General features: G+C 40.9%; 1 protein-coding gene across 5 annotated transcripts in view; it reads right to left on the bottom strand.

The window, feature by feature from the left end:
- Nucleotides 1-24708, bottom strand: part of ptprz1a (protein tyrosine phosphatase receptor type Z1a) — an 89250-nt gene that overhangs the window by 20310 nt on the left and 44232 nt on the right. For 2 of the 5 annotated variants that reach the window (XM_029433019.1, XM_029433018.1), the window contains exons 9-14: nucleotides 17837-18021; nucleotides 17378-17504; nucleotides 11804-11844; nucleotides 8904-11202; nucleotides 4992-5130; nucleotides 1-83 (exon numbers count right to left, since the gene is read on the bottom strand). In XM_029433019.1, coding sequence (XP_029288879.1) covers nucleotides 1-83; nucleotides 4992-5130; nucleotides 8904-11202; nucleotides 11804-11844; nucleotides 17378-17504; nucleotides 17837-18021 — 2874 coding nt within the window. The remainder of the gene's footprint in view (nucleotides 84-4991; nucleotides 5131-8903; nucleotides 11203-11803; nucleotides 11845-17377; nucleotides 17505-17836; nucleotides 18022-24708) is intronic. The other 3 variants (XM_029433023.1, XM_029433022.1, XM_029433020.1) reach the window with 2 other exon arrangements.

A 24708-nucleotide genomic window follows, 5' to 3' on the forward strand; every position in this document is an offset into this window, starting at 1 on the left:
CAGATGCAGCAGTGGACGGTGCAGCAATGACTCTGGGGGATGAGCTGTCGTCGATGTAGAAGTGAGCCGTCTGAAAACAGGTTCTGCAAACACACACACACACACACACACACACACACACACACACACACACACACACACACACACACACACACACACACACACACAATCAGAATGTATTTTATTTTGAAATTCATCTTTAACCATGAAAAGCTCATAAAACAAACGTTTTAAGACGTTTGGAGAAACAAAGGATCATTTTAAATAATCTACATCAAAGATCTGACACATAGTTCAGTGTTTTACATAAATATAGAGAAACAAACATCAACAGCACAAACTGAAAACCAACAGAATCGTAATTCAAATGTAAAATATATTGTGTAGAAAACATCCAAACTGAAAATCCAAATATTGAAAGAAAAGCTGTTTTAGTGAAAAAAAGAAAAATATATATAAAAAAATATATATACACTATATATATATATATATATATATATAATAAAAAATATGTAAATATATATATATATATAAATATATGCCAGCTTCAGCCTGTACTGAACTGACTGCAGAATGAACTGAAAGGCAGTTGATGCTTTTGTTTTCATGTGACTCTGCTTTAGCCCAGATTTTGGAGAATACACGTAATCTTCCCCAAAAACACAGGAAAAAAGATGTCCGTTAATCCTGGACAAGTTTTTAAACGGATGAGATTTCCTCTGATGAACCTTCGTTGTCTCGGCCAGAAATGGACATCAGAGATTATCAACGACAAAAAAAAGAAAACAGTAAAAAGGTTTGAGATTAAAGACGCAGGAAACACAAACACTTATTCTAGACATCCAGACTCATTAAACGTGTTCTTTGTTCTAAAGGAATGTTTAGACACAAGAGCTGAAAAGCACTTTCACTTTGTAAAGAACAAAAGCTTGAACTGGATTTTGTTTTAATCTCATATTCTTCTTCAGGTAAATGCAAAAAACGTTGACGCATCAAAAGGGATTTAAATACGACGATTATTATCGTTATAATTGTTATTTCAATGAAGTTTCTCAACACAAAAGGACACACGTGTTTCACAGACGTTCTGCATCTTCTGGGTTTTTATTTCTTTTAACAAAGTGATGTGAGAACAGTGGCCTCTCAATTTATTGAAGTTGAGCGGCCATTGTTGTTGCTTTTATTGATAAGATATGAGACATAACAGTGAACTCTCGCCTCTTGTGTCGATTCATTGCGTGATATGTGAATGAATTGCTTAAAAACAAACTCAAAGGTTCTGAAGGCAGAAACTCTGCAGGAGGTTTGAACCCTTCAGAGTTAAACATGTTCGGCAGCTTTCATCCTAAACGTCTACATCAGGGGTCGGGAACCTATGGCTCGCGAGCCATATATGGCTCTTTCGATAACGCAATATGGCTCGCAGACAATTTTGAGCTGACATTTAACATGATTAACAAGTAATAAATAATTATATTGTGTCATTTTAAAGTAAAACATTTATCAGCGGATTTGTTTTTAGTTCTCCCCTCTCCTTTCCTCGGCTCCGTCTCTGGCTGTAGGTTAAGGTGTGTTCACACGTGTGTGCGTAGGTGAAACCGAGCAGAGGAGAAACTGCACAAAGCAAGCAGTAGACCGGGGGTGTCAAACTCAATCACAGAGAGGGCCAACATTATAAACTGGGACTACGTCGAGGGCCAAACACGGTCCACATTTATTGAACAGGATACACATATTGGATAAAGTGCAAAAAGATATGGAACATATTTAAGTCAACTGCAGACGGATTGTTGAGCAGTTCAATTTAAATTTCTGAGCTGCAAAGTCGGCAAATGCGCTCAGTTTATGAGCATAATGCTGTCGGGAACACAGAGGTGGAGATGTTTGTCAGTGTTTGGAAACACTTCGTGACCAAAGTTTCCTTCTGCATCCGAGTCTCCCACAGGCAGCTCGGCATCACACATGTCTGTGATCACACGGCCCTGAAGCTGCAGGTTTAACAGTGAGATGCTTCGTTATGTCGCACAAACAGTCCCGCTCACATCGTCCCAGAGATCTGTGCTGTGTTTCCCTTTGCTTTCCAAAAACTTTCATTCCATTCACATATTTAGTTACTTCCTCGAATGTATTTCCCCGTGGTTGTGCCAATGCATTGATTAAATTACCAAAACCGGCGGGTCAGTTATTATAGACATGATATTTTCTCGCTGGTCGGATATAATTGCCTTGAGTTTGACACCCAGTGCAGTAAACACTGAAACGTGCTCATAAATGAGATAAATAACGTAAGCGTTTAGTTTATTTAATAAAAGAACACATGTTCAATGCAACACTGATACTGCTATTAGTACTCGGAGAAGTGTTATTCTTAAAAAATGCACGCATAAAGTTGCATTCAAATGTATTAAATATATGGCTCTGAAGGAAATACATAAAAAAATATTTGGCTTTTATGGCTCTCCCAGCCAAAAAGGTTCCCGACCCCTGGTCTACATCGTCTCTGGAGTTCTAAACTTTATATTTGCTCGTGCATACAGCTCGCTGTTTTCATCCGTTAGCATTAGCTTAGCTTTGAGCGAGTATCACTTCATCCTGCAGCTGCGTGTCGGACACGCGGCGTCTGCTGCCAGATGGCGTTTGATGTTTTGACGTTATCTTAGATTATTGGTGAAAAGACGCTGCCGCTGTTCATTGGCCAACTTAGTGTATTTTACTTGTTTATCTGCTGAGACTGAAACTAGATAATCTGATTGTATTAATGTAAGAAGCTCAGAAACAACGTCAACCTAGAAAAGGAAAAACAGCTGCTGCTCATTAACACAGTCTGACACTGAACACAGTCACTGTTCTAATGAAGTCAGACTGATGCTCGTCTACTGCAACGTGAGGCTATGACCTGAAGACACAGACCCTTATTTTATTCATATTTACTCGTTTTCTAGCTCTTTGGAGTTGCCTGATGTTTTCATTTCACACCCGTCTGTGTCCTCGTGCAGAAGGCTGTCTGCAGCTGCAAAGAATCCAAACTAATCCGCAGAAACGTTTCTAGAAAAGGACTGATCTACTATGATCATCTATGATCTACTATTCTTGTTATTCTCTCAGCCAGGTGTGTTTCTTCGTGCGTGTGTGTGTATGTGTGTGTGTGTGTGTGTGTGTGTGTGTGCGTGTGTGTGTGCAGCTAATCTCTCACACTACAGGACCCATCAGCCTAATATGTTGTGTGCTTTGTGTGACTTCATGCTGAAGGAGCTCTCGTGGTTGGAGAGTTTACACCATCATTACCTGCGGACTCAGAAACAAGCCTGTTGCCACACGTCGGCCTTTTCCGCGGCTCAAAAACGAACATTTACTGTAAATAAAAATCTAATTTCCTTTGCGTTGAATCTCTTCTTTCTAATTTCTCTAAGAAGCACTTGGTTCTGGACTCCAATAGAAAAGTTGGAATGTATTCAGCAACATAAATACTTTGCTGTGCATCTCTCAGCTTCTTGTAAAGTTGACTAAAGTCCCCTCAAACTGCTTGACCTCAAATGCACAGCAGCCGTGTCCAAATGAGCACCGTGTTGTCGGGAGGCAGCGAGAAGGAAAAGGACACAACAGCAGCAGGATTAGTGCAGTTTGGCCTCCTGCCGCTCGCCTACAAGACGCTGACATGCTTCCTTCTGTCTGACATAATCAGGCGGATGTCCTTTTCCATCCGCTGACCCTCTGTGGACGCTCGCAACGCCGCAGCCAAGGTACATCCTTCGCCGAGGATTAATCCCCCCCGCTCCCCAGATTATTACCAGATTAGCACGGCTCAATCTTGGAGATACAACAACAAGCAGAGCGCAAAACAAGAACAATATGTTGAGTCTCCAGCGCAGCAGATGAGAAATGTTCAAACTATTACCAAACGTGTTTACACTGCGTCCGACAGCGTGTCCTTGAGAGGATTTCTGGAGTTGGTTATTTCACGGTTTGAGTGGGAAGCAAAGCTTTTTATACTCAACACACAAACATGTTTTCAGCACGAGAAGAAAATACGTTTTGGGTCCTTTAAAAAAGAAAGAAACTTTTGTTTGCTTGAAATTCAGTATTTTGTACGTGTCAATAAAAAACTAAAAAACAGCAACACACACACAAACACACACACACACACACACACACACACACACACACACAGCTCCCCAGTCAAATATGAGAGTCTTCTGGTCCCCCCGATATTATATGAGATATGATGGGGTTGAAGGGTAGGGGGAGGTAAAGGATCTGTGTGTGTGTGTGTGATTATTCACACCTACACTGATAGTAAATCAATGATATTTCTGCAAGACTTAACAATATTAAATGGATTTTTAAATACATCTGCAGTAAAAGGGGATTTATGTTTTATTCTTTGACATAATGTGTAAAGTTTAAGGCTTCAGTAGGAACTTGTTCTCCAGAGTTACATCATGGGTCGACACAGAGAAGGGGGTTCTGGGTAACAATAGGTTGAAAGACAACATTACATTTAAAATCTTTACAAGTATAAAAGAAATATAAGAATATACTTATTTTCATTAATCAGCTGATCGTTTATGCAATTATTCAATTATCAATTAGTCTATAAAACGTCAAAAAGTGGAAAAAAATGGCGTCATGTGTCTTCAAATGTCTGGTTGTTCACCAATGTCACTTCAAAGATTCTTAGTTTATGAAGATATACGACGAAGAAAAGCAGGAAATATTCTCATTTGAAAGATTGGAATCAGATAATATTTCACTATATGCTTAAAAAATGATCAAAATATTTGCCAATTATAATCGATCAATCAACAAATCATTGTTTCAGCTCTTAAGCAAGTGAAGATATCTGACACACCTGTACACCCGTCGTCTTTCATTAATACAGTAAATGGTAACTTGTCTCCATCTGAAGTGTGAAAGAGCTCAAAAGATTTCACTGTGTACAAAGGACTCTGTGAATAACTGGGAACACTGTGTGCAGCTGCAGCAGGACTGACCTCCAGTAGATGAGGATCCCAATGAGGACGATCAGGCCGAGGCCGGTGAGGGTGGAGATGACGGCTAGAGGAACCACAGCCTTCCGCTCTCGCTCCCGGATCGAGCCGACTCTCGACTCGTGGCTGCTGTTACTGGCATCTGGAGAGGACAGAGCAGAAACGATGAAATGAAATGAAAGCTGCAGGAGGAGAGAAGAAGTCGCTGGAGGATCACTGGAGGATCACTGGAGGATCACCGTGACCTCAGAGGAGAAGCTGCTCTGGGCACAGAGGAGGCAAACTCACATTTTGTGGATCCTATTTGCATAAAATGTAAAAACGAAGTTCGTTTCAAACCTTTCTGAATTACTTTTGAGCTTTTCCACCATTTTCAGCCATTTGAATTAAATCATCATTTCTTCTTTTGTGGAATGACTCGAGGTACCATCTCTACAAGCTGGTTAAGAATCATTGAGGCACGCGCAGCTCTCACCTCGAAGAACCACATGTGACTTATGTTTCTCTCCATTACTGACCTCGGTGTTGATGTTGATGTGTTCATATCACACACTGTGCTTCTCCTACTTGTGGCCTTTAGGCTTCACAACTACAGATTGTTGATGAGTAATGTGCACGCTCTACGTCCAATGGGCTTCGGAGAAAGTGACAAACGTTCATAGTTTCAGAACAAATTGTTGAATAAAACGTCCAAACGTGTCCTCGGCCTGTGAGGAGCCACAGGACGACCTACGATGATGTTTAATTCAACAAACAAACTAATTTCTGCCTCCAGAGCAGCTTGGCCTCCTTGAACTCTTTTGCAGAACTGAAACTCCAACATTTTCTTTCATCTACTTAAGAAAGTAACACGAACTATGTATTAACAATTTGACACAGAAACACGATGTACCGCCACAGTCACCCACCTCCCGCACACACACCAAACTCATCACATTCAAACCTCTTGACAGAAACACAGAGAGGCACAAAGGCTCAAAATCAAAAGTCTGTCACAGATCAAGCGAGAACATATTCATCAAAATGCAGCAGCACACAAGCTGCAGTCAATCAAGACGCATTATTGTAACTTTGAATAACGTGAAAAGAAAACCTGACGGTTGAACTCGACCTCACTGAGACGATGCTGCTGAATCTCTTTATCGTCCTACAACCAGTAAGGGAACAATGGTATGGATTAACCTCGACTGGGAGGCTGTTTGACAGAATTTACCTCTTGTGCACAAACTGACTCAGTCGAGCCTGAATGGCTGGGTCAGGCCTGTTGACTAGTTCATAAAGAGCCTGTTGTGCGCTTTCTACGCTGTGCAAACCCCATTCATTCATTCATCCATCAAACTAATCTCTCTGAAAAAGCCCGGACACACTAGTGGTGAGAATGTGGAAGGGAGGAGAAGAAGAAAGCGCAGACAGAAGATGGAGAAGGTTATTGGTGCAGAGGCCGAAGAGACTCACAGAAGATCTGAGGAAAGTTCTCAGAGACTTCAAACTAAATGATGAAGACGCTTTCTATCTATGTTATTCTGGACATCACAATGTTTATGACAATAAAATGAGAATATTTTAAAGAACCATGTTGGTGTTTTTAACCTGTTCAAAGTAATGTGATGTGATCACACACCCTCCATCGTCAGATGAAGAGTTGACTTTAATAAACGTGCTGCAGATAGATTATTACACAGTGACCATTAAAAATAAATAAAATGATTCTCTTATTGTGCTTTCAAACAAGCTCTGACCAATTCATAGCATAAATAAAAGACCATGATAACAATAAAAGTATGAACTAAGATGCATCTCGCTTGTACGAGAAGCCGTCAGAGCGTCACACAAACATAAATGCAGCTTCTTGGTGTCTGCAGCAGGAATGTAAAACCACCTACATGGTTCTTTAAAACATCATGGGACATATTGCAGGAATTCTTTCAGATTGTTTGAAACTTTGAATTAAAATATATTGTTTAAAAAGTTGAATGAATTGTTGTATTTACTGCGGACTATAAGTCCCGTGTGAGACTGTAAAGGTGCAGTGAGAGACAGTTTAAAGGAGTCGCAGCTTTAAAGAGCTCTGCTGCCCTCTGGTGGCCGTGACGGAAAACATGTGTCACTTAGCTGTAAACTGAATTTGTCAAATTGCAATTGAGGATTTTCACTTTATGTTCTTTAAAACATCAGAGAGCTTAATGCTAAAGGAGGAGCGTCTGCGGTGGCATCATGTTGACGTGACATTAGTTCAGCCAAGAGAATAAAAGCATTGTGCGTGTTTGTTATCAGGAGAAGCTGACTTAATGCTGTCCTAATTAAATACCTATAAAAACAATTCTTCTGGCCAGTATCACAGCGGCAACCTCAATACAATTATGCTTTTTGAATCAACACCATGCTTGTAAAAATAATATAATTTAGGTAAACAACCAAGTGTCACCTTGATTATCTAGAGCACAGAATAAACTCTTCTCTAATTTAACATTCAAATAACTTTTTTCAAACTACCTTCAGACTGAATTTATAATAAAGTTTTTTTGTTTTACATATTTACAAACTCAAAAATATTTAATAATAGTGACTGTACTGTTAATAAATGTAGGTTTATACTAAAGCAGCTAAAAGTTTAGAAACTAAAGATTTCATGTAACACTTTAGTTCATGAGAGGAAACGGCTGCGATTCTGCATCAAATCTTCAATATTTTCACAGATTTGGGAGAAAAGGCAGCACTCATATGGTATTACAAAAGTAAAAGTCACCACAAATATGCGGATGTGTTTTGATGTGTTCATCAAAGAATATATGACAGAGTTAAGATTTCACTTCATGCGATCACCGTGTAAACCAGGGGTGGGAAACCTCCGGCCTCCAGGCCGTATACGGCCCGCAAGTCCATTTGATCCGGCCCTCGAGGTAATTTGTAAAACGCACGCAAATAAAATCCACTAGCAAAAAAAAACTAGACGGCAATATTTTAAATGGGGGACTGACTGTTTTTCCTGGCCAAGGCCAGGGTCCTTGAACACAACATGAGTGGAACGTCACGTCATGTCAAAAAACTTAATTTTTAAACGACACTGTCATTAACATCAGCGAACGCAGCGTGGCGAGTGTAAAACAGAGAAAGCTGGATGTCGCACTTTCCAGGAGAAATAATCTCGAACGTCATTATTGCACGAAACATGCCGAACTGCACGAGCTGAAAGGACGAGTGTTTGGATAAAGTTAACGCTCTTCGGCGGAGTTTGGCCCAACAAGCAGCTCTCTGCAGAGCGGAACATACAAACATGGACAGATAGAGAGGTAGACCACCACACCAAGAACACACTGTTGCACCACTGCTGTGCAGTTATCACTGCCATGTGCAATACTCACTTTATTTATATCACTTGGTACTTATATTATGTTTTATTCTATTTAATTATTGTTTACTGCCTTTTTACTTCATATGTTCTTTTGCTGTGATGAGATACATTTCCCCGTTGTGGGACTAATAAAGGATTTCTGATAAAACGAAAAGATGTCGCCTTTTTTTACGTATGGCCTTATTCAGTGTAACGGTAGAGCACTGAGCTCTGAGATCGACAGGCATCCAGACCTCTCACCAAATGCATGCTAGGATATGCTCCAGCGCTTCACAACAAACAGAATAAGTGGTTTAGAAAATGGATGAAAGACTCAAATGAGTCTGAAATGATGATGAAGATAGTGATGGTTCATCCAAGGTATTGGATCCTGTTTGGTGACGTTTTACCTTGCATGCATGAATTTTCTCAGATTCACAGACAAAAAAAGAAAAAATGAAATGTAGTTTTGTTGTTGATAGATGGAGGATTAGTCATCTTTTTGGTGTCCAGCACTCTTCCTGATCCCTTGGCATTATTCAGGTGTAATGCAAGTGTTTCCCCCACTCGGACGGCTTTTTTACCTGCTACTGGCTCCTCTTCCTTCGACTCTCTTTCTGTACGCTCGGAGATACTGAAGTCAGAGGACGTCTCGTTGTCGTATAGGCTTTCACCCTGCCCTGAGCCGCTCTCCTCCTCCCCACCCAGCAACCAGGGTGAAGCTGAAGTTACCGCAGGAGTGATTGGCGTTGCTGTGTCTCCTACCTCTGAGGTGATGGCACTGCCACTCTCGCTTTCAAAATAAAATGCTGAGGAGCGTTCATCCAAATCATCGGAGGACTGGCCGGACCCAGAGGTGGTAGGCGGGGTAACGGTGTTAGTGACTTTTGTTGAATAAGGGAACGCGCTCTCTCCAGAGGTCGAGGTTTGAACCCTGTCCCACTCCTGATCTACGCCCTCCTGGGAGTGAGGGAACAGGGCCGAGCCGGAGGCACTGTTGCTAATGTCTAACGCTTGTCCTTCTGGGGTGGGGGTGGAGGGGGAGGCTGTGGGTGAGGACGGGAGGGTAGAGGTTTGTAGGGGGGAGTTCCCGTCTGATGCGGAGAACCAGGAATCCCTGACGCCAGAAGCTGTGGCTGCAACAGAAATGGGCAGGTCACTATGGGTGACTTGCAAAAGGAGGGAGTGTGAAGAGGACGATGAGGGAGAGATATTGTTATGAGAGAGGAGAGGCTGGTCTAAGGACAGACCATCAGAGCCCTCCACAGACAGAGAGTACAGAAGATCGTCTATACCAACACCAGAGGCCGAAGGGAAGCCCACGCTAGAGTAAAGCTCTAAGCTAGCAGAGTTCCAGGCTGAGGACGGCAGGGGTACGTGAGGAGAGGCATGCAACCAGGTTGAGGACACCGATGGCTCCAGAGAACAGCCGCAAACGGGGTCCACGCCGCTAGCTAACGGAAACCCATCACCGCTGATCTCGGGAAGAAAAGACTCCATTGTGCTCCCCGTGGCGTACCTGGCGTCCTCAAACGCAATGGAGAAAGAGTGGGATAAGCCCGGAGTTGTGCCAGAAAGGGTGAAGTCACTAGAGAAGAGAACTGAAGGCTGGAGGGTGGGGCTGAGAGACAGGGAGACTGCGGAGAGTGACGGATCCCCAGAGGATTCGAGCGGCTTGGCGGTGACAGACAGATCCGGCACCGTTTGGAGAGAAGGGGTATCGCTAAACACTAACGGCTCACTTAAGGAGGCCACCGAAGACCCAGCTAACAAATCACCATCGCTATCATTATCATCGAACCCAACACCATGGAAGACGGGGTCAGTCTCCCAACCAGACAGGGGATGCGAGGGGTGAGGGAGGTGAGGCAGGGTGGAGGCAGGGAGCGTGGGGGTTGAAGGAGAAGCCGGGTCTTTGCTAGACAGCGGAGCGGTAGCGGCATGCTGGGAGTCCGGTGCAGAGGCAGACAACAAAGGCCAGGACGAGGAGGGAGGGTCATGCAGGCAGGTGGAGAGGTCCGCAGTGTCACACAGAGGGGAGGAGGAGGAAGAGGAGGAGGTGGAGGGGAGGACAGAGGGGCGCTCACCGTTGGACATCGGCTGTGTGGTCTGCAAGAGAACTCCACTCAACCGGACAGAGGTCTTGGTAGACGATAAATGAGGTATGCTGGGACTAGTGGTCCTACGTGGAACAGCTTCACCCGAGGAGGAAGGTTGGGAGGTGGAAGTTTGGATCTCTGGAAGACCTCCGGGTCCAGAAGACAAATCTCCATCAGAGGTGGTGTCTTCATTTATGGGACGCGCCAGGCCTCGGTCGCTCTTGGCCTGGATGACGGATGATTGTGTTGTTGTGCTGCTCAAGTGGCTGGTACGAGACCTCAGTGTGCTCGTGGTGCTGCTGTATGAAGAAATGCTTTTACCACCTTTTGTCTTTACACTGGAAAGTGAAGGAGTAGTGGTACTAACAACACCTTCTGTTGTGTCTTTTGGACTGACGCCTCCCAGAACACCCTCTCTCTTTGCATCCGGGTAAAAGGGAGTAGTGGAAGCTTTTGTTGTTGTTGTGGAGTGAAAGGGAGCTTTGCCACTGAAGTCAGAACTTCCTCTGGTTTCTGGTGGCAGGGTGATCTCTGCTGGACGTGCGGAGGTACTGCTGCGTGCTGTCTCTTCAGAAGGGCTCAGGACTCGACCATGCTGTGTGGATCTGACCGGGGGATCAGTCGTGGTTTTCCTCTGACTAGTTTCTGCTGTTGTGGTTCTGATGCCAGGTAACAGAGGTGATGGAGAAGTCGTGGTCCTCGGGGAGTTTGTAGGAATCCAGGCCAACTCATAATCCTCTGTTTGGACGGGTTCATTCCAAGACAGATCGGGTTCATAGTTGCCCTGTTGGTGAGAGAAATGTTTATAGACAGCGATAAATAACAGTGACACACATTATCACTCCCAACACGTCCAATACAGCAGCTTGGTCAGTGGCTCTACGCCACCTTGTAACCTTGTTACATGCATACAGTCAAAATAAACCTCCATAATAGATTTACTTAGTTTTTAGGTTTACTTACGCAAAAAAAGATTACTTGTTAGGTTAAGGCAACAAATGTACTGGGTTATGCTTGGGAATTTTTTTTGGTTTTGGCGAAAAGAAAAGATGTGAAAAAGGACGTTACACAAAATAAATATGTTTGTTACATAACTGGTGTTAGTTAAGTACATAAGTTACAGAACCAAAGTAAGAACAGCGGTCTCCAGAATGAAAGTTCTGTGTTCTTTCTCGCTCTTTATAAACGCCTGTTGCTCTGAGCGTCTAATGACACTGAAGGGTTCACATTGGAGTTAGTTGACGGCCTCATCATAGCGTCTCATACTAAAGGCTAAAGAGAGGCTTGTGTGTCGTATTAGACAAAGTTGGAGACCGAGTTGAGAGTGATAGTTCTAACTAAACAACGACATGCAGTGTTTAAAGAAAAATAAAAGGTTTCCTCACCTCGTCGTCAAATTCATTTGAATCTGGATCCAGTGCATTTTCTGTAAAAAGGCACATGTTGCATCATCAGTTACACAACATGAACAAAACAACTCAAAACAATTAAACTCTTCCCTGATTTGATCTTTACATTTCCCTGAGTTGTATTTCTGTTAATATCTTGAGGTTGAAAATGTACAAAAAGCAGACATGTGACAAACGGTAAAACAATTTGAAAACAGTGTGACGAGAACATCACGGAGAAGAGAAGGCAAACCCTTCGGGGCGCTGTGTTTCTGCATGTCAGAAAAATGAAAAGATAAACTTTCTGCTCAGTTTTGTTTAAAGTAAAAACGGTATGATTTCGATAATGAAATCTAGCTATGAATGTGTTGCGGTTGATGGATGTAAATGTGTGACATGACAGTGGGAGAGAGTGGAAAAGAGGGAAAGGTTGTACACACCACTTCAAACAGTATGTTGGCTTTATAATAAACACAATCCACGATGGGCACAAACACTTGCATGCAACATATCAAACACATTCGGAGCGTCATGCATGGATTCCCCCAAAGACAAAAGCAAACACAGAAAACTTTAACAAAAAGCATTTGCAATTAATAATTTTTCTGTTTCATCCTTCTTGTAAAACCAGATGAGCCAAGAAAAATAATCAGCTACTTTCATCTGATTGTCTAAACTTTTTAGTATTCAAACTCCACCCTTCTTTCACCGAAGAGGGATAAAACAAACTCACAAAAAGAGTTATTTGCAAATGCCACATATGTTGTGGCTGAGACGCACAGCACACAGCGACGCGGGCATGTCAGGGGGCAGGTGGTGGTGGTGTGGCTCTTACCTGTCTGAGGCTAAGTCACACATCATGGACACCAGATCAAACTGGTTTGTGAAGCATGAGGTGAGGTTTTACAAGTTTAATGAACCGGGTATGAGGGAGATGACTCAGGGTTTGGCACAAAAGGACGCAAGTGGCTAAAAAAATATTTAAATTTATCAATGGAAAGCTCTTGTTAAAGTATATTCGATGAATAAAATCACTTGATTTACTGCGCAATTTATTAGTTCATTTATTCATTAGTTGATCAACAGAGAATTTATTGATTATAAGTTTAAGTCAATCATAGAAAACAAAACACATATTATATATATATAATATATATATATGAATATATATAATATAAATATACATATATGAATATATATAAATATAAATATACATATATGAATATATATAAATATAAATATACATATATAAATATATAAAAATATACATATATAAATAAATATATAAATATATATACACAAATAAATAAATATATATAAAAATATATTTATTTATAAATATATATGTAAAATTATACAAAGATATATAGCAAAAATCTGCTGATTTCTGAAGCTGAAACAAGCAGATGTGAAGCATTTTGTATTAATTATTTATTAATAAATCAACAATATCAAACATTTATTTTTCTATTGATCAACTAATGGTTTAATTGGCTAATAATTACAGCTGTAGACCTAGCTAGCATTAATGTTAAGCTAGCTGGGCTGTTGTAGCACTAAGCTAACGTTATAATTTTTATGACTGCTCTTAAATTAAAAAAGGCTTTTGTTCGCCATTATGCAATCTTGTGTTTGTTATTTCAAAACAGGACTTTCGTGGAACATATGCTAACAGCCAACACCGTAATGTAACATATGGTAACAGCTAACACTGTAATGTAACATATGGTAACAGCTAACACCGTAATGTAACATATGCTAACAGCTAGCACCGTAATGTAACATATGGTAACAGCTAACACCGTAATGTAACATATGCTAACAGCTAACACCGTAATGTAACATATGCTAACAGCTAACACCGTAATGTAACATATGCTAACAGCTAGCACCGTAATGTAACATATGGTAACAGCTAACACCGTAATGTAACATATGGTAACAGCTAACACCGTAATGTAACATATGGTAACAGCTAGCACCGTAATGTAACATATGCTAACAGCTAACACCGTAATGTAACATATGCTAACAGCTAACACCGTAATGTAACATATGCTAACAGCTAGCACCATAATGTAACATATGGTAACAGCTAACACCGTAATGTAACATATGGTAACAGCTAACACCGTAATGTAACATATGGTAACAGCTAACACCATAATGTAACATATGCTAACAGCTAACACCGTAATGTTAGCTTAGCCAACATGGTAAAGACGATGGTGTCACAAAACGTTCAGACACATAAACCTACGAGATGTTGCAGAATATCACCCATTCATGCCAGCTGACACTGAAATAGGATGCAGGGTTTTTTTTTTCTTTGTCACAAGATATATTAGTTTATTTAATATAAAGTTCAGTGGAAATACAAAGTTACTATGATTATCATTCCAAGCCATGTTACACAAAATGCTGCTGCACACATGCAAACATTTCTCTTACTGTGAGAGGCAGAGGGAACGGACGCCACACAATGAAAACAAAACAAAGATGGCGACTTTGGAAATGACCCCTTGACCCCAAACCAAGCAAGTTCTTTCATCTTAGAAGTATAGAAATATGTAGAGAAAGCATAATTGAGGAGTACACAGAGAAAGTGGTGAAACAGTTAAACACATACAAAGACGAGTCAAACAACAGCACTGCATGTGTGTGTGATTAAATCCTCACAAGACACTAAATATATACCGCTGAGAGAAGCAGGGAGGGTGAAGAGGAAGAAAAACAAAATATATATATCAGTTGTCTCATTCAGGGTTCAGAGGGAGGATGAGTGGGATGATGGAGATGTTTCTAAAAGAAAAGAAATGTGGCCGGTGATAAAACACCAGTAAAGAAGAAGAAGGAAGAAGAAGAAGGAAGAAGTAGAAGAAGAAGAAGAAGAAGAAGAAGAAGAAGTAGAAGAAGAAGAAGAAGTAGAAGAAGAAGAAGAAGAAGAATAATAATAAGAAGAGAGTTTTACTGCAACACTAACCCATAAATCTCTCCTGTAGGTTTAGTTGGTACATTTCTTTACTCATAATTAAGTAATCGTAGGTATAGTTTTCACTTTTGATACAGCTAGAAGTTTCCCCATCTGGTCTTTGTGTTAAAGATTGTCTATTAAACATTTTGTTATCTGGTATTAATGTTGTTCAATATTGAAGCTCTTACAAGAAAAAAAATAAGATAAAAATGTCAGTAAGTCAAAATTAATATACAAGTAAAAATTCTGTCTTAAAAACAAGACACTAAGTAAACTAGTTGCAATTTTAAATGATTGAAATTAAATTATGAGATGTAAAAATATGTCGACCTAAAAAACCTTTTAAAAGAAAAAAAAAGAAATACATTTATATACATATTTATAGAATATATATTTATATATAAATATAAATATATATAAATATAAATATATATTTATATATAGATATATATATATATAAAAATATATATATGTTTAAATATATAAATATATATATTTTTTATATATATACATACATATATATATATACATATATATATATATATATATATATATATATATACACATATATATACATATATACAGTATATCTCAAAAGTGAGTACACCCTTTAGATTTTTGCAAATATTCTGTTATATCCTTTCAGGGGATAACATTATCCTACTGAAACTTTGATATAACTTAAAGTAGTCAGTGTGCTGCTTGAATAACAGTATAGATTTATTGTCCTTTGAAAATTACTCAGTACACAGCTGTTAATGTCTAAACAGCTGGCAACAAAAGTGAGTACACCCCATAGTGAACATGTCTAAATTGTGCCCAAAGTGTCAATATTTTGTGTGACCACCATTGTTATCTAGCACTGCTTTAACCCTCCTGGGCATGGAATTCACCAGAGCTGCACAGGTTGCTTCTGGAATCTTCTTCCACTCCTCCACGACGACATCACGGAGCGCACGGATGTTGGACACCTTGCACTCCTCCACCTTCCTCTTGAGGATGCCCCACATGTGCTCAATTGGGTTTAGGTCTGGAGACATACTTGGCCAGTCCATCACCTTAACCTTCAGCTTCTTCAGCAAGGCCGTTGTCATCTTGGAGGTGTGTTTAGGGTCATTATCATGTTGGAAAACTGCCCTACGGCCCAGTTTCCGAAGAGAGGGGATCATGCTCTGCTGCAGGATGTCACAGTATATATTGGAATTCATGTGTCCCTCAATGAAATGCAGCTCCCCAGTGCCGGCAGCACTCATGCAGCCCCAGACCATGATGCTGCCACCACCATGCTTGACTGTAGGCAAAACACATTTGTCTTGGTACTCCTCACCAGGGTGCCGCCACACACGCCGGACACCATCTGACCCAAACAGGTTTATTTTGGTCTCATCAGACCACAGGACATGGTTCCAGTAACTCATGTTCTTGGATTCATTGTCTTCAGCAAACTGTTTGCGGGCTTTCTTATGCATCGGTTTCAGAAGGGGCTTCTGTCTGGGGCGACGGCCATACAAACCGATTTGATGCAGTGTGCGGCGTATGGTCTGGGCACTGACAGGCTGACATCCCACTTCTGCAACCTCTGCAGCAATGCTGGAAGCACTCGCACGTCTATTTTTGGAAACCAACCTCTGGATATGACGCTGAGCACGTGGACTCAACTTCTTTGGTCGACCCTGGCGAGGCCTGTTCCGAGTGGAACCTGTCCTGGAAAACCGCTGTATGATCTTAGCCACTGTGCTGCAACTCATTTTCATGGTGTTGGCAATCTTCTTATAGCCAACGCCATCTTTGTGAAGCGCAATAATCCTTTTTTTCAGCCGCTCAGAGAGTTCCTTGCCATGAGGTGCCATGTTGTCCAGCATTCAGAGAGAATTGTGCCCAAAACACCAAATTTAACAGCCCTGCTTATCATTTACACCTAAATCCTTGTAACACTAACGAGTCACATGACACCAGGGCGGGAAAACAACATCATTGGGCACAATTAGGACATGTTCACTATGGGGTGTACTCACTTTTGTTGCCAGCTGTTTAGACATTAACAGCTGTGCACTGAGTAATTTTCAAAGGACAATAAATCTATACTGTTATTCAAGCAGCACACTGACTACTTTAAGTTATATCAAAGTTTCAGTAGGATAATGTTATCCCCTGAAAGGATATAACAGAATATTTGCAAAAATCTAAAGGGTGTACTCACTTTTGAGATATACTGTATATATATATATATATATATATATATATATATATATATATATATATATATATATATATATATATATATATATATAAATAAAGGTAATACGTTTAAGATAATACAAGTATTGCATAGTAAATAATAAAAAGCCCGAAATTTGACTCAGTATTCATAATATCTACTTTGAAAAGTCATATTTTACACTTGCATATATTCAGTCTTCTTCTACTCTTTAATTTTTTTAAGTACTTTGTTCTAAGAAGCCAAAGAACAATTTTATAGTATTTCAATTTTACTTAAAAAAAAAGAAAAAGAGAAAAGAGAAAGAGTTTAATGAGAAATAATCTGCACAGTTCATCTGCCGAACTCTACGCTCGGCCTCGGGCACGGTCGCTCTTACCGGGGTCGTCGATGGGCATGGCGACTTTCAGCAGGTCGCTCACACGTCCGTACAGACCGTTGTTGCAGACCGCCACCACCTGGACAATGTAGCTGGTGTTAGCGAGCAGGTCATCGAGCATCGCTCCCTGGTGGAATGAGAAGGAATGACACCAGCTGTGAACAACCAAAACGATCGTTTGGGAAGATTCAAACATTTCCCAAATGAAACCATCAGTCGGTTTCATTTCTATGAACATAAACTTGTATGGACTTGAAATTTAAGTGACTTTATTGCAGTCGAAGCCTTTTTCAATGCACCAGAAGTCAAACAACGTGATGCTGAGAGGAGTGGGGAAGCCTGGTTTGCTTTGACAAGAAATAGTTAGAATTTAGTCAAATAAAACATAAATTTGACAAAGGAGTGATTTGGACAAAATCAGAAATAGAAATAGAAATCCTTGTTGACTCTCCCTCTCACCACATCCTGGTCTCCGTCGGTCAGGTATATAGAGGGGGCGCCGTTTTCTGTCTTGGCCAGCCGGTAGGTGACGGAGTATTTCTCGATGCTGGCGTCGTACACCGCCCGGGGACGCTCCCACGTCACCAGCAGGCTGCTGAGGTTGTACGGCACCGCCTGGATGTTCTCCGGCTCCGAACTGCACACTGATGGAGGGAGACAGACGGGAACACGTTTAAACAAGGTTAAGGAAATACTCTTCAAATCCCTTTAATAATAATAATAATAATAATAATAATAATAATAATAATAATAATAATAATAATAATAATAATAATAATAATACATTTTATTTATAAGCGCACTTTTCATTTGCGTAAACAAAACTCAAAGTGCTACAGAGTAAAAACGATGAGCAAAATATACATAAAAAATAATAAAAAAACATTTGATAGACAAGACAAGACAACACTTTAAGATGGTTAAAGTCGAGCAAAACGCTGTTAAAAAGATGCATTTTTGCGTTTTAAAAGCATCCACAGTCTGTGGCGTCCTCAGATGTTCAGGGAGAGCATTCCACAGTCTGGGAGCGGCAGACCAGAAGGCGCGATCTCCCATGCTTTTGAGCTTGGTCCTGGGGGGAAGGAGGAGGTTTCTTGTGGAGGTTTGTGGGGTGAGCAGTTCTCTGAGGTAGGATGGAGCATTTCCGTGAATGCACTGATGGGTGTAAAGGGAGATTTTATAATCAATCCTGAGTGAGACCGGGAGCCAGTGCAGTGATTTGAGGATGGGTGTGATGTGTTGGTACTTTCGCACTCTCATCAGGATCCTAGCAGCGCTGTTCTGGATGTATTGCAGCTTCTGGATGTTTTTGCTAGGAATCCCGATGAGCAGTGCGTTGCAGTAGTCAAGTCTAGAGGAGACAAAGGCATGGACAAGCTTTTCAGCATCTGACAGAGAGAGTGTGGGGTGGAGTTTGGCAATATTTTTGAGGTGGTAGAAGGAGTTCTTGCATGTTTGTCTGATATGGGCCTCAAAGGTCAGGTGAGGATCCATTTTAACACCCAGATTGGTGACTGTTGATGAGAGTGGAATGTTCTGACCGGAGAAGGTGATGCAGGTTATGGAGGAGGACTGGACCTGATGTGGGGTGCCAACTAGAAGGACTTCGGTTTTAATGCTGTTTAATTGGAGGAAATTGTGCTTCATCCACGCCTCTATCTCCTCCAGGCAGGTGATTAATGTGGCTGATGGCAGAGGTGCAGAGGGGGTTGGGTTAGTGCTGATGTAGAGTTGTGAGTCATCGGCATAGCAATGGAACGATATTCCATGCCGGTTGATGACACGACCAAGGGGGGACATGTAGATGGTGAAAAGAGTGGGGCCCAGGACAGATCCTTGAGGGACACCACAGGTGACAGAGAGTTTATGATTTTGACACTCCCAAGGTGACATGCTCAGTCCTCCCAGTGAGATATGAGGTGAACCAGTTTAGGGCCGAGTGAGAGAGTCCGATTGTGGAGTGAAGACGGTTGAGGAGGATGTCATGATCAACGGTATCAAATCCTGTAGTTAGATCAAGGAGGATGAGGAGAGATGGAGATCCGGTGTCAACTGTCATCAGCAGATCGTTGGTGACCCTAACCAGGGCAGTTTCTGTACTGTGGCCAGGGCGAAAACCAGACTGGAATTTTTCAAAGAGGTTATTGAAGTTGAGATGGTCCTGAATCTGAGTGGCAACTACTTTTTCCAGCATCTTGGATATAAATGGCAGGTTGGAGATGGGTCTGTAGTTGGCAAGGACATCTGGGTCTAAGGTGGGCTTTTTGAGGAGTGGTTTGATGACAGCAGTTTTTAAAGGGGATGGCACATGACCAGACTGGAGGGAGTGGTTTATCACTGTAGTGATGAGGGGACTTATGGCACAAATGTTAGATTTGACCAGGGCTGTGGGAAAGGGGTCCAGGGCACAGGTGGAGAGTTTCATCTTTTTGATGATGACCTCAACCTCTTGATGCGAGATGTCAGTGAAGCGGCAAAGAGGCTGGGTAGGTCCGGGCTGGGGGTTGACAGTCGGGACTGGCAAAGCAGCGGAGTTGGAGAGGAGAGAGCGGATCGCATCTACTTTTTTTCTGAAAAATGCGATGAAATTGTCACACTGCTCTTCTGTGGTGTCTTGGTGTAAGGGAGTTTGAGGAGATGATTTACTATGGAAAAAAGTTGCTGATGTTGGAGTAGAAAAGTGACCGTGTGTCTCTGAGGGACTTTGCGTAGGCCTTTTGGTGGTCTCGGTATGCCTGTCTGTGAACAGTGAGTCCTGAGCCTTGAGGCGCCGCTCGAGGACACGCCCCGCTGTCTTCATCTTCTGCAGCTTGCAGGTGTACCAGGGGGCTGAGCGTGAGAACGTGACTGTTCTGGTTTTGACAGGGGCGTGGAGATCCAGGAGACTGCTCAGAGATTTGCTGTAGAAGTCCACAGATTCATTGGTTGATGTGAGATTTATAGCGGAGAGATGCTGGAGATCCAAGGTCATAGTGTCCGGGTTGATGTTTTTTAGATTTCGTTTTGGTTTGGTGTAGGGAATCAGGAGTCGTAGATCCATCGTGATGGCCTTGTAATCCGACACAGCCAGATCGTAAACAGATAGATTACAGATGGGGGCAGAGTTTGTGATGACTAGGTCAAGTGTGTGTGTCCTAGTGTGTGTGGGGACATCAACATGTTGAATGAGGTTGAGGCAGTCCAAAAGGTGTAGGAACTCGGCTGCATAGTGACAGGAGGGGGTGTCAACGTGAATATTTATATCTCCAAGTATTATAATATTTCCAGAAGTAGTGCAGAGTGTAGTTAGAAGGTTGTGCATCTCTGGGATGAAAGCTGAGTTGAGTTTCGGTGGTCGGTAGATGACAAGTATTGTCAGGGTGAAGGGTGGTTTACATTTAAATCCAAGGCATTCAAATGAGAATAGTACAGGCAGAGGCAAGGGGGGCCGTTTCAGTTCTTTTCTGTGTATTATTGTTAAGCCGCCACCAAGAACAGTGCTGCGAGCCTTTTCTAGGTAGCTGTAGCCAGGGGGACAGAGTAAACCTCTGGCTGTTGCCACGTTTCCATAAGGCACATAAAGTCTATTCCCTTGATTCCCTTGTCCATGATGTGGTCTTGTATGAAAGATGATATGTTGGTTAGGGATTGTGCATTAAAAAGTTCTATTTTGACTCTGGATGAAATGGTGGATTTATGTAGGGTCCGGAGGAGACTGAAATCCACTCAGTGATCTCGCGGTGTTCCCCGTGCTATTAACACCGAGAGCGTCAGTCCTCTGATGACGCGGCAGACGTGCAACAGTGGTCCAGATGGAAGGAATGGTCGACACAGGCGGGCCAGGCTGGTGGTAAACAAACTTTCTACGGGAGCCTCTGTGAGTGTAACGAGGTCTGCGTACGAGTCCAAGTTGTTTGATGGCTGAGATGCACGTTGGAGTTGTGTAGTTGTTGAGACTCAGCAGTTGCGGGATGGAATACGTGGACCTCATGCCGGTTGCCATAGATTTTAGTCTGGAGCTAGCCGTTAGCCATGGACAGAGATGAAGAACTGTTAGGCAAGGCAAGATGGTTATCCGTAGCATGGCAGGAGGAGATGAAGCAGGGAGAAGCAGTCCGTTTCCAAGCAGCAGTTTAGCCGACAAGCTAGTTGACGGCTAGCTGTGGAGGCAGCGGTCCTAGCCAACAAGGGCTAATCGCACTGGGACAGCTGAAGGGCTGTCCAGGGGATACCTCACAGTAGCGATGGTGAAGCAGTGGTGGACGTATTGTGGCCCACTGGTAACAGGAAGCTGACCGTAGGAGCTGACGGGCTCGTTGGAAGCCGACAGACTGCTAGCTAGCCAGCTAGTGTTAGTTGTCCGGGAGCTGTCGATAGCAGTGGAAAGTGACAGCAACAGGTAGCAGCGGTTATCCAAACATGTTTTGTAAATTCAGTAGAAATGCAGTCAGCAGAAGATATAAGTTAGATGTTTAAAGGTAACATCTAACATCTAACAACAACAACAGACTTAAACTAGAACTAGCAGGAGGAGAAGCGGCGAACAAGCAGCGCCAGCGTCCTCTCTCTCTCTTTGCACAAAAGTATTGACCTGCAACGATTAGTTGACTCATCGATTAATCGTTAAAGTGATTTTTCATGCAAAAATGTCCGAAAATGCTGTTTTCAGCGTCTCAAATATGGAGATTTGCTGCTTTTCTCTGTTTTATATCATTTTAAACTGAACATCTTTTGACAAAACAAGACATTTAAAGACATCTTGGACTTTATGAAGCTGTGGTGGATATTTTTCAATATTATTTTTCAATAATTAAAACCTGCTGACAGTTACAGAAGTTTCAGCAACACTTCCAAGGTTGTGATTGGTCGATTTCGTCAAAAGCTTCAAAATAGTAAAAACAAAATGATTTTTATTTATTTAAGAGTTTTAAATGTTTTATAATTGTATTATTATTGTTATTCATTAATAATAATAATACTTATTATTATTATTATTATTATTATTATTATTATTATTATTATTATTATTATTTAACCAAATTAAAAAGTGCTTTACAAGAAAAAGAAAATAGGAGACAAGATAAAAAAAACCATTTAAAACAGTTTTAAATAAAATATTCAGTCAACATTACAAAAAGTACAATATGTAAAACAAGACAATATAAAAATAATTAAATAACCAATAAAATAAAAAACAGATGGAGGTGAAAGTTCAAGACACAAACCTGTGAAAGCATATTTTAAAATGATGTTCAGAGGGATTTAAAAAAGAATAATAATACACTTTATTTATAGTATAAAGCACTTTTGTTGGGACTGCAAAAATTATTTGGGAACAAAACACCCAAAAGTAATTTAACAAAAAATACCAAGAAGATTGAAAACATGTTGGGAAAATGTTGTGTTTACATCAATAAACATTTTTTAAAAGGTTTTTGAGAAGTGATTAAAAAGACGTAACAGATTCTGCAAGCCTTGTATTTTAAGGAATAAATATAAAATATATTGTTATTTAAAAAGCCAGTGAGAAGTCAAAGTATTTTAATTTAAGTGTTTTAGTAACAGTGTTTTTAAGAGTCTCCTGCACCCTGACAAGGATTCTGGGTCAGAGTTGAGATTAGAGGAGCAGAGATTATGCAGATGACACTCTGAGGTCGGGATTAACTCAGATTACGAGGGTCTGAGGATGGATGACAATAGACAAGAGGAGGCTCCATCTCTCCAAACAATAACACACTTCCTGCTCTAATGGCCGAACCTCAGACTCTCACTGACCTCTGACCTTTGACCTCTCTGAGGGGAAACATCACGCTGTGTCAGAGCTGCTGTAGTGGAAATAAAATCTGTGGTGTACATACATGTGCGTGTTCCCCAACCACAGTAAACACTACCAGGCTTCAACCACTAGAGGGCAGAGTGAGCCCGGAAACATGTATAACTTTATTCACCTGTTGAACATGACAGACTTAAATCTGCACACGGACCTTTAACTTCTAACACAGATGCATCTTTCACACTAAACTGAACATCCAGCCCCTCATTTATAAATTAAATGACGTCATATCTTCTTCTTAGTGACAAAGGTTTTGTTCTTTAATCAGTACTCGCTGCTGCTTCCTGTTGCTGTCAAAATAAAAGAGATAAATCCGTTTTTTCTACCTTTTTGTTTCCATGTTGGATTGTTTTATAATATGCAAAAATAAAAGTAATTTTGCGGCTCTTTCATAAAGTGTTGCATATAATATTCATTTTAAATTTGATAACCCATCAGAGGATCCAAGAAAAGAAAGAAATACAAAGCCTCAATTAGACTTTGTGATTTATTTAACTTAAAGCTGCTGTATCTTCCACTGCAGCTACTGTGTTCATTATTTACCAGCATCAGACAAAACTGAATATTGTTGTTGAAAAGAAGAATAAACACAAAGAAGAAGTACTAAATAGTAATACCACTGTGTAAATACTCTGCTACAAGTACAAGTCCTGCATTCAAAGTGTACTTTAGTAAAAGTACAGCAAGTATTAGTATTAAAAGTAATCAATATGCAGAATAATCCATGTCAGAATAATAAATATAATATTATTGGATTATAATTATTAATGCATTCATTTGTTCACTTTAATATTTCAGCTAGTACATTTTATTTATTATTATTAATGTATATACTGCTGAGTATATTAACATGTAATAATAAAATCATGATTTATGATTAATTTATATTTTGTAATAATATTCTAAATCTGTAAAGTAGCTGATGAGCAGCAAAATAAAAATATTTCCATACTTGTACTTAAATACAGCGCTGAGTAAAAGTACTTAATTACATTTCACCACTGGCGATAAATAAATAAAATCGCAAAAATAAATAAAAAGGTAATAAATAAGTTAATGTACAATAAATATTCAGTGAAATCTGAGCGTGTAATTGTATTGAAAGAAAAAATGAAGCAGATTTACGAAGTCTTTTTAAAAGTACGCTGTGAACAAAAGTACTCTTCAGCCTGTAAAACCCAAACGACCTCCTGGTCTGTAAAGTCAGAACAATCCCCCCCCCCGCATCAGATCGATCCTCATTACGAACTATCGAATGCAACCAGCGTGCGGCGGCGTGAAAATCAAAGTTGACCTCCTCTCGCTGTCACTCAGGTTTTATTTGGGTCGCTGGAAAACTATTTTTATCCCTCTGTCATTTTCTCTGCCATCATTCGTGATCCACTCGTCTGTGATGCGTTTAGACCTCATTTAATCAGCACTGACCCGGGACGCTTCACACTGGGGTCACGCTGAGGTCGGGAGCAGCCAGGTGAGACGGTAACGTGTCATTATCACCTGAATGATGTTTCTCTGCGCA

Source organism: Cottoperca gobio, chromosome 6, assembly GCF_900634415.1.
Source record: "Cottoperca gobio chromosome 6, fCotGob3.1, whole genome shotgun sequence".
Lineage (NCBI taxonomy): Eukaryota > Metazoa > Chordata > Actinopteri > Perciformes > Bovichtidae > Cottoperca > Cottoperca gobio.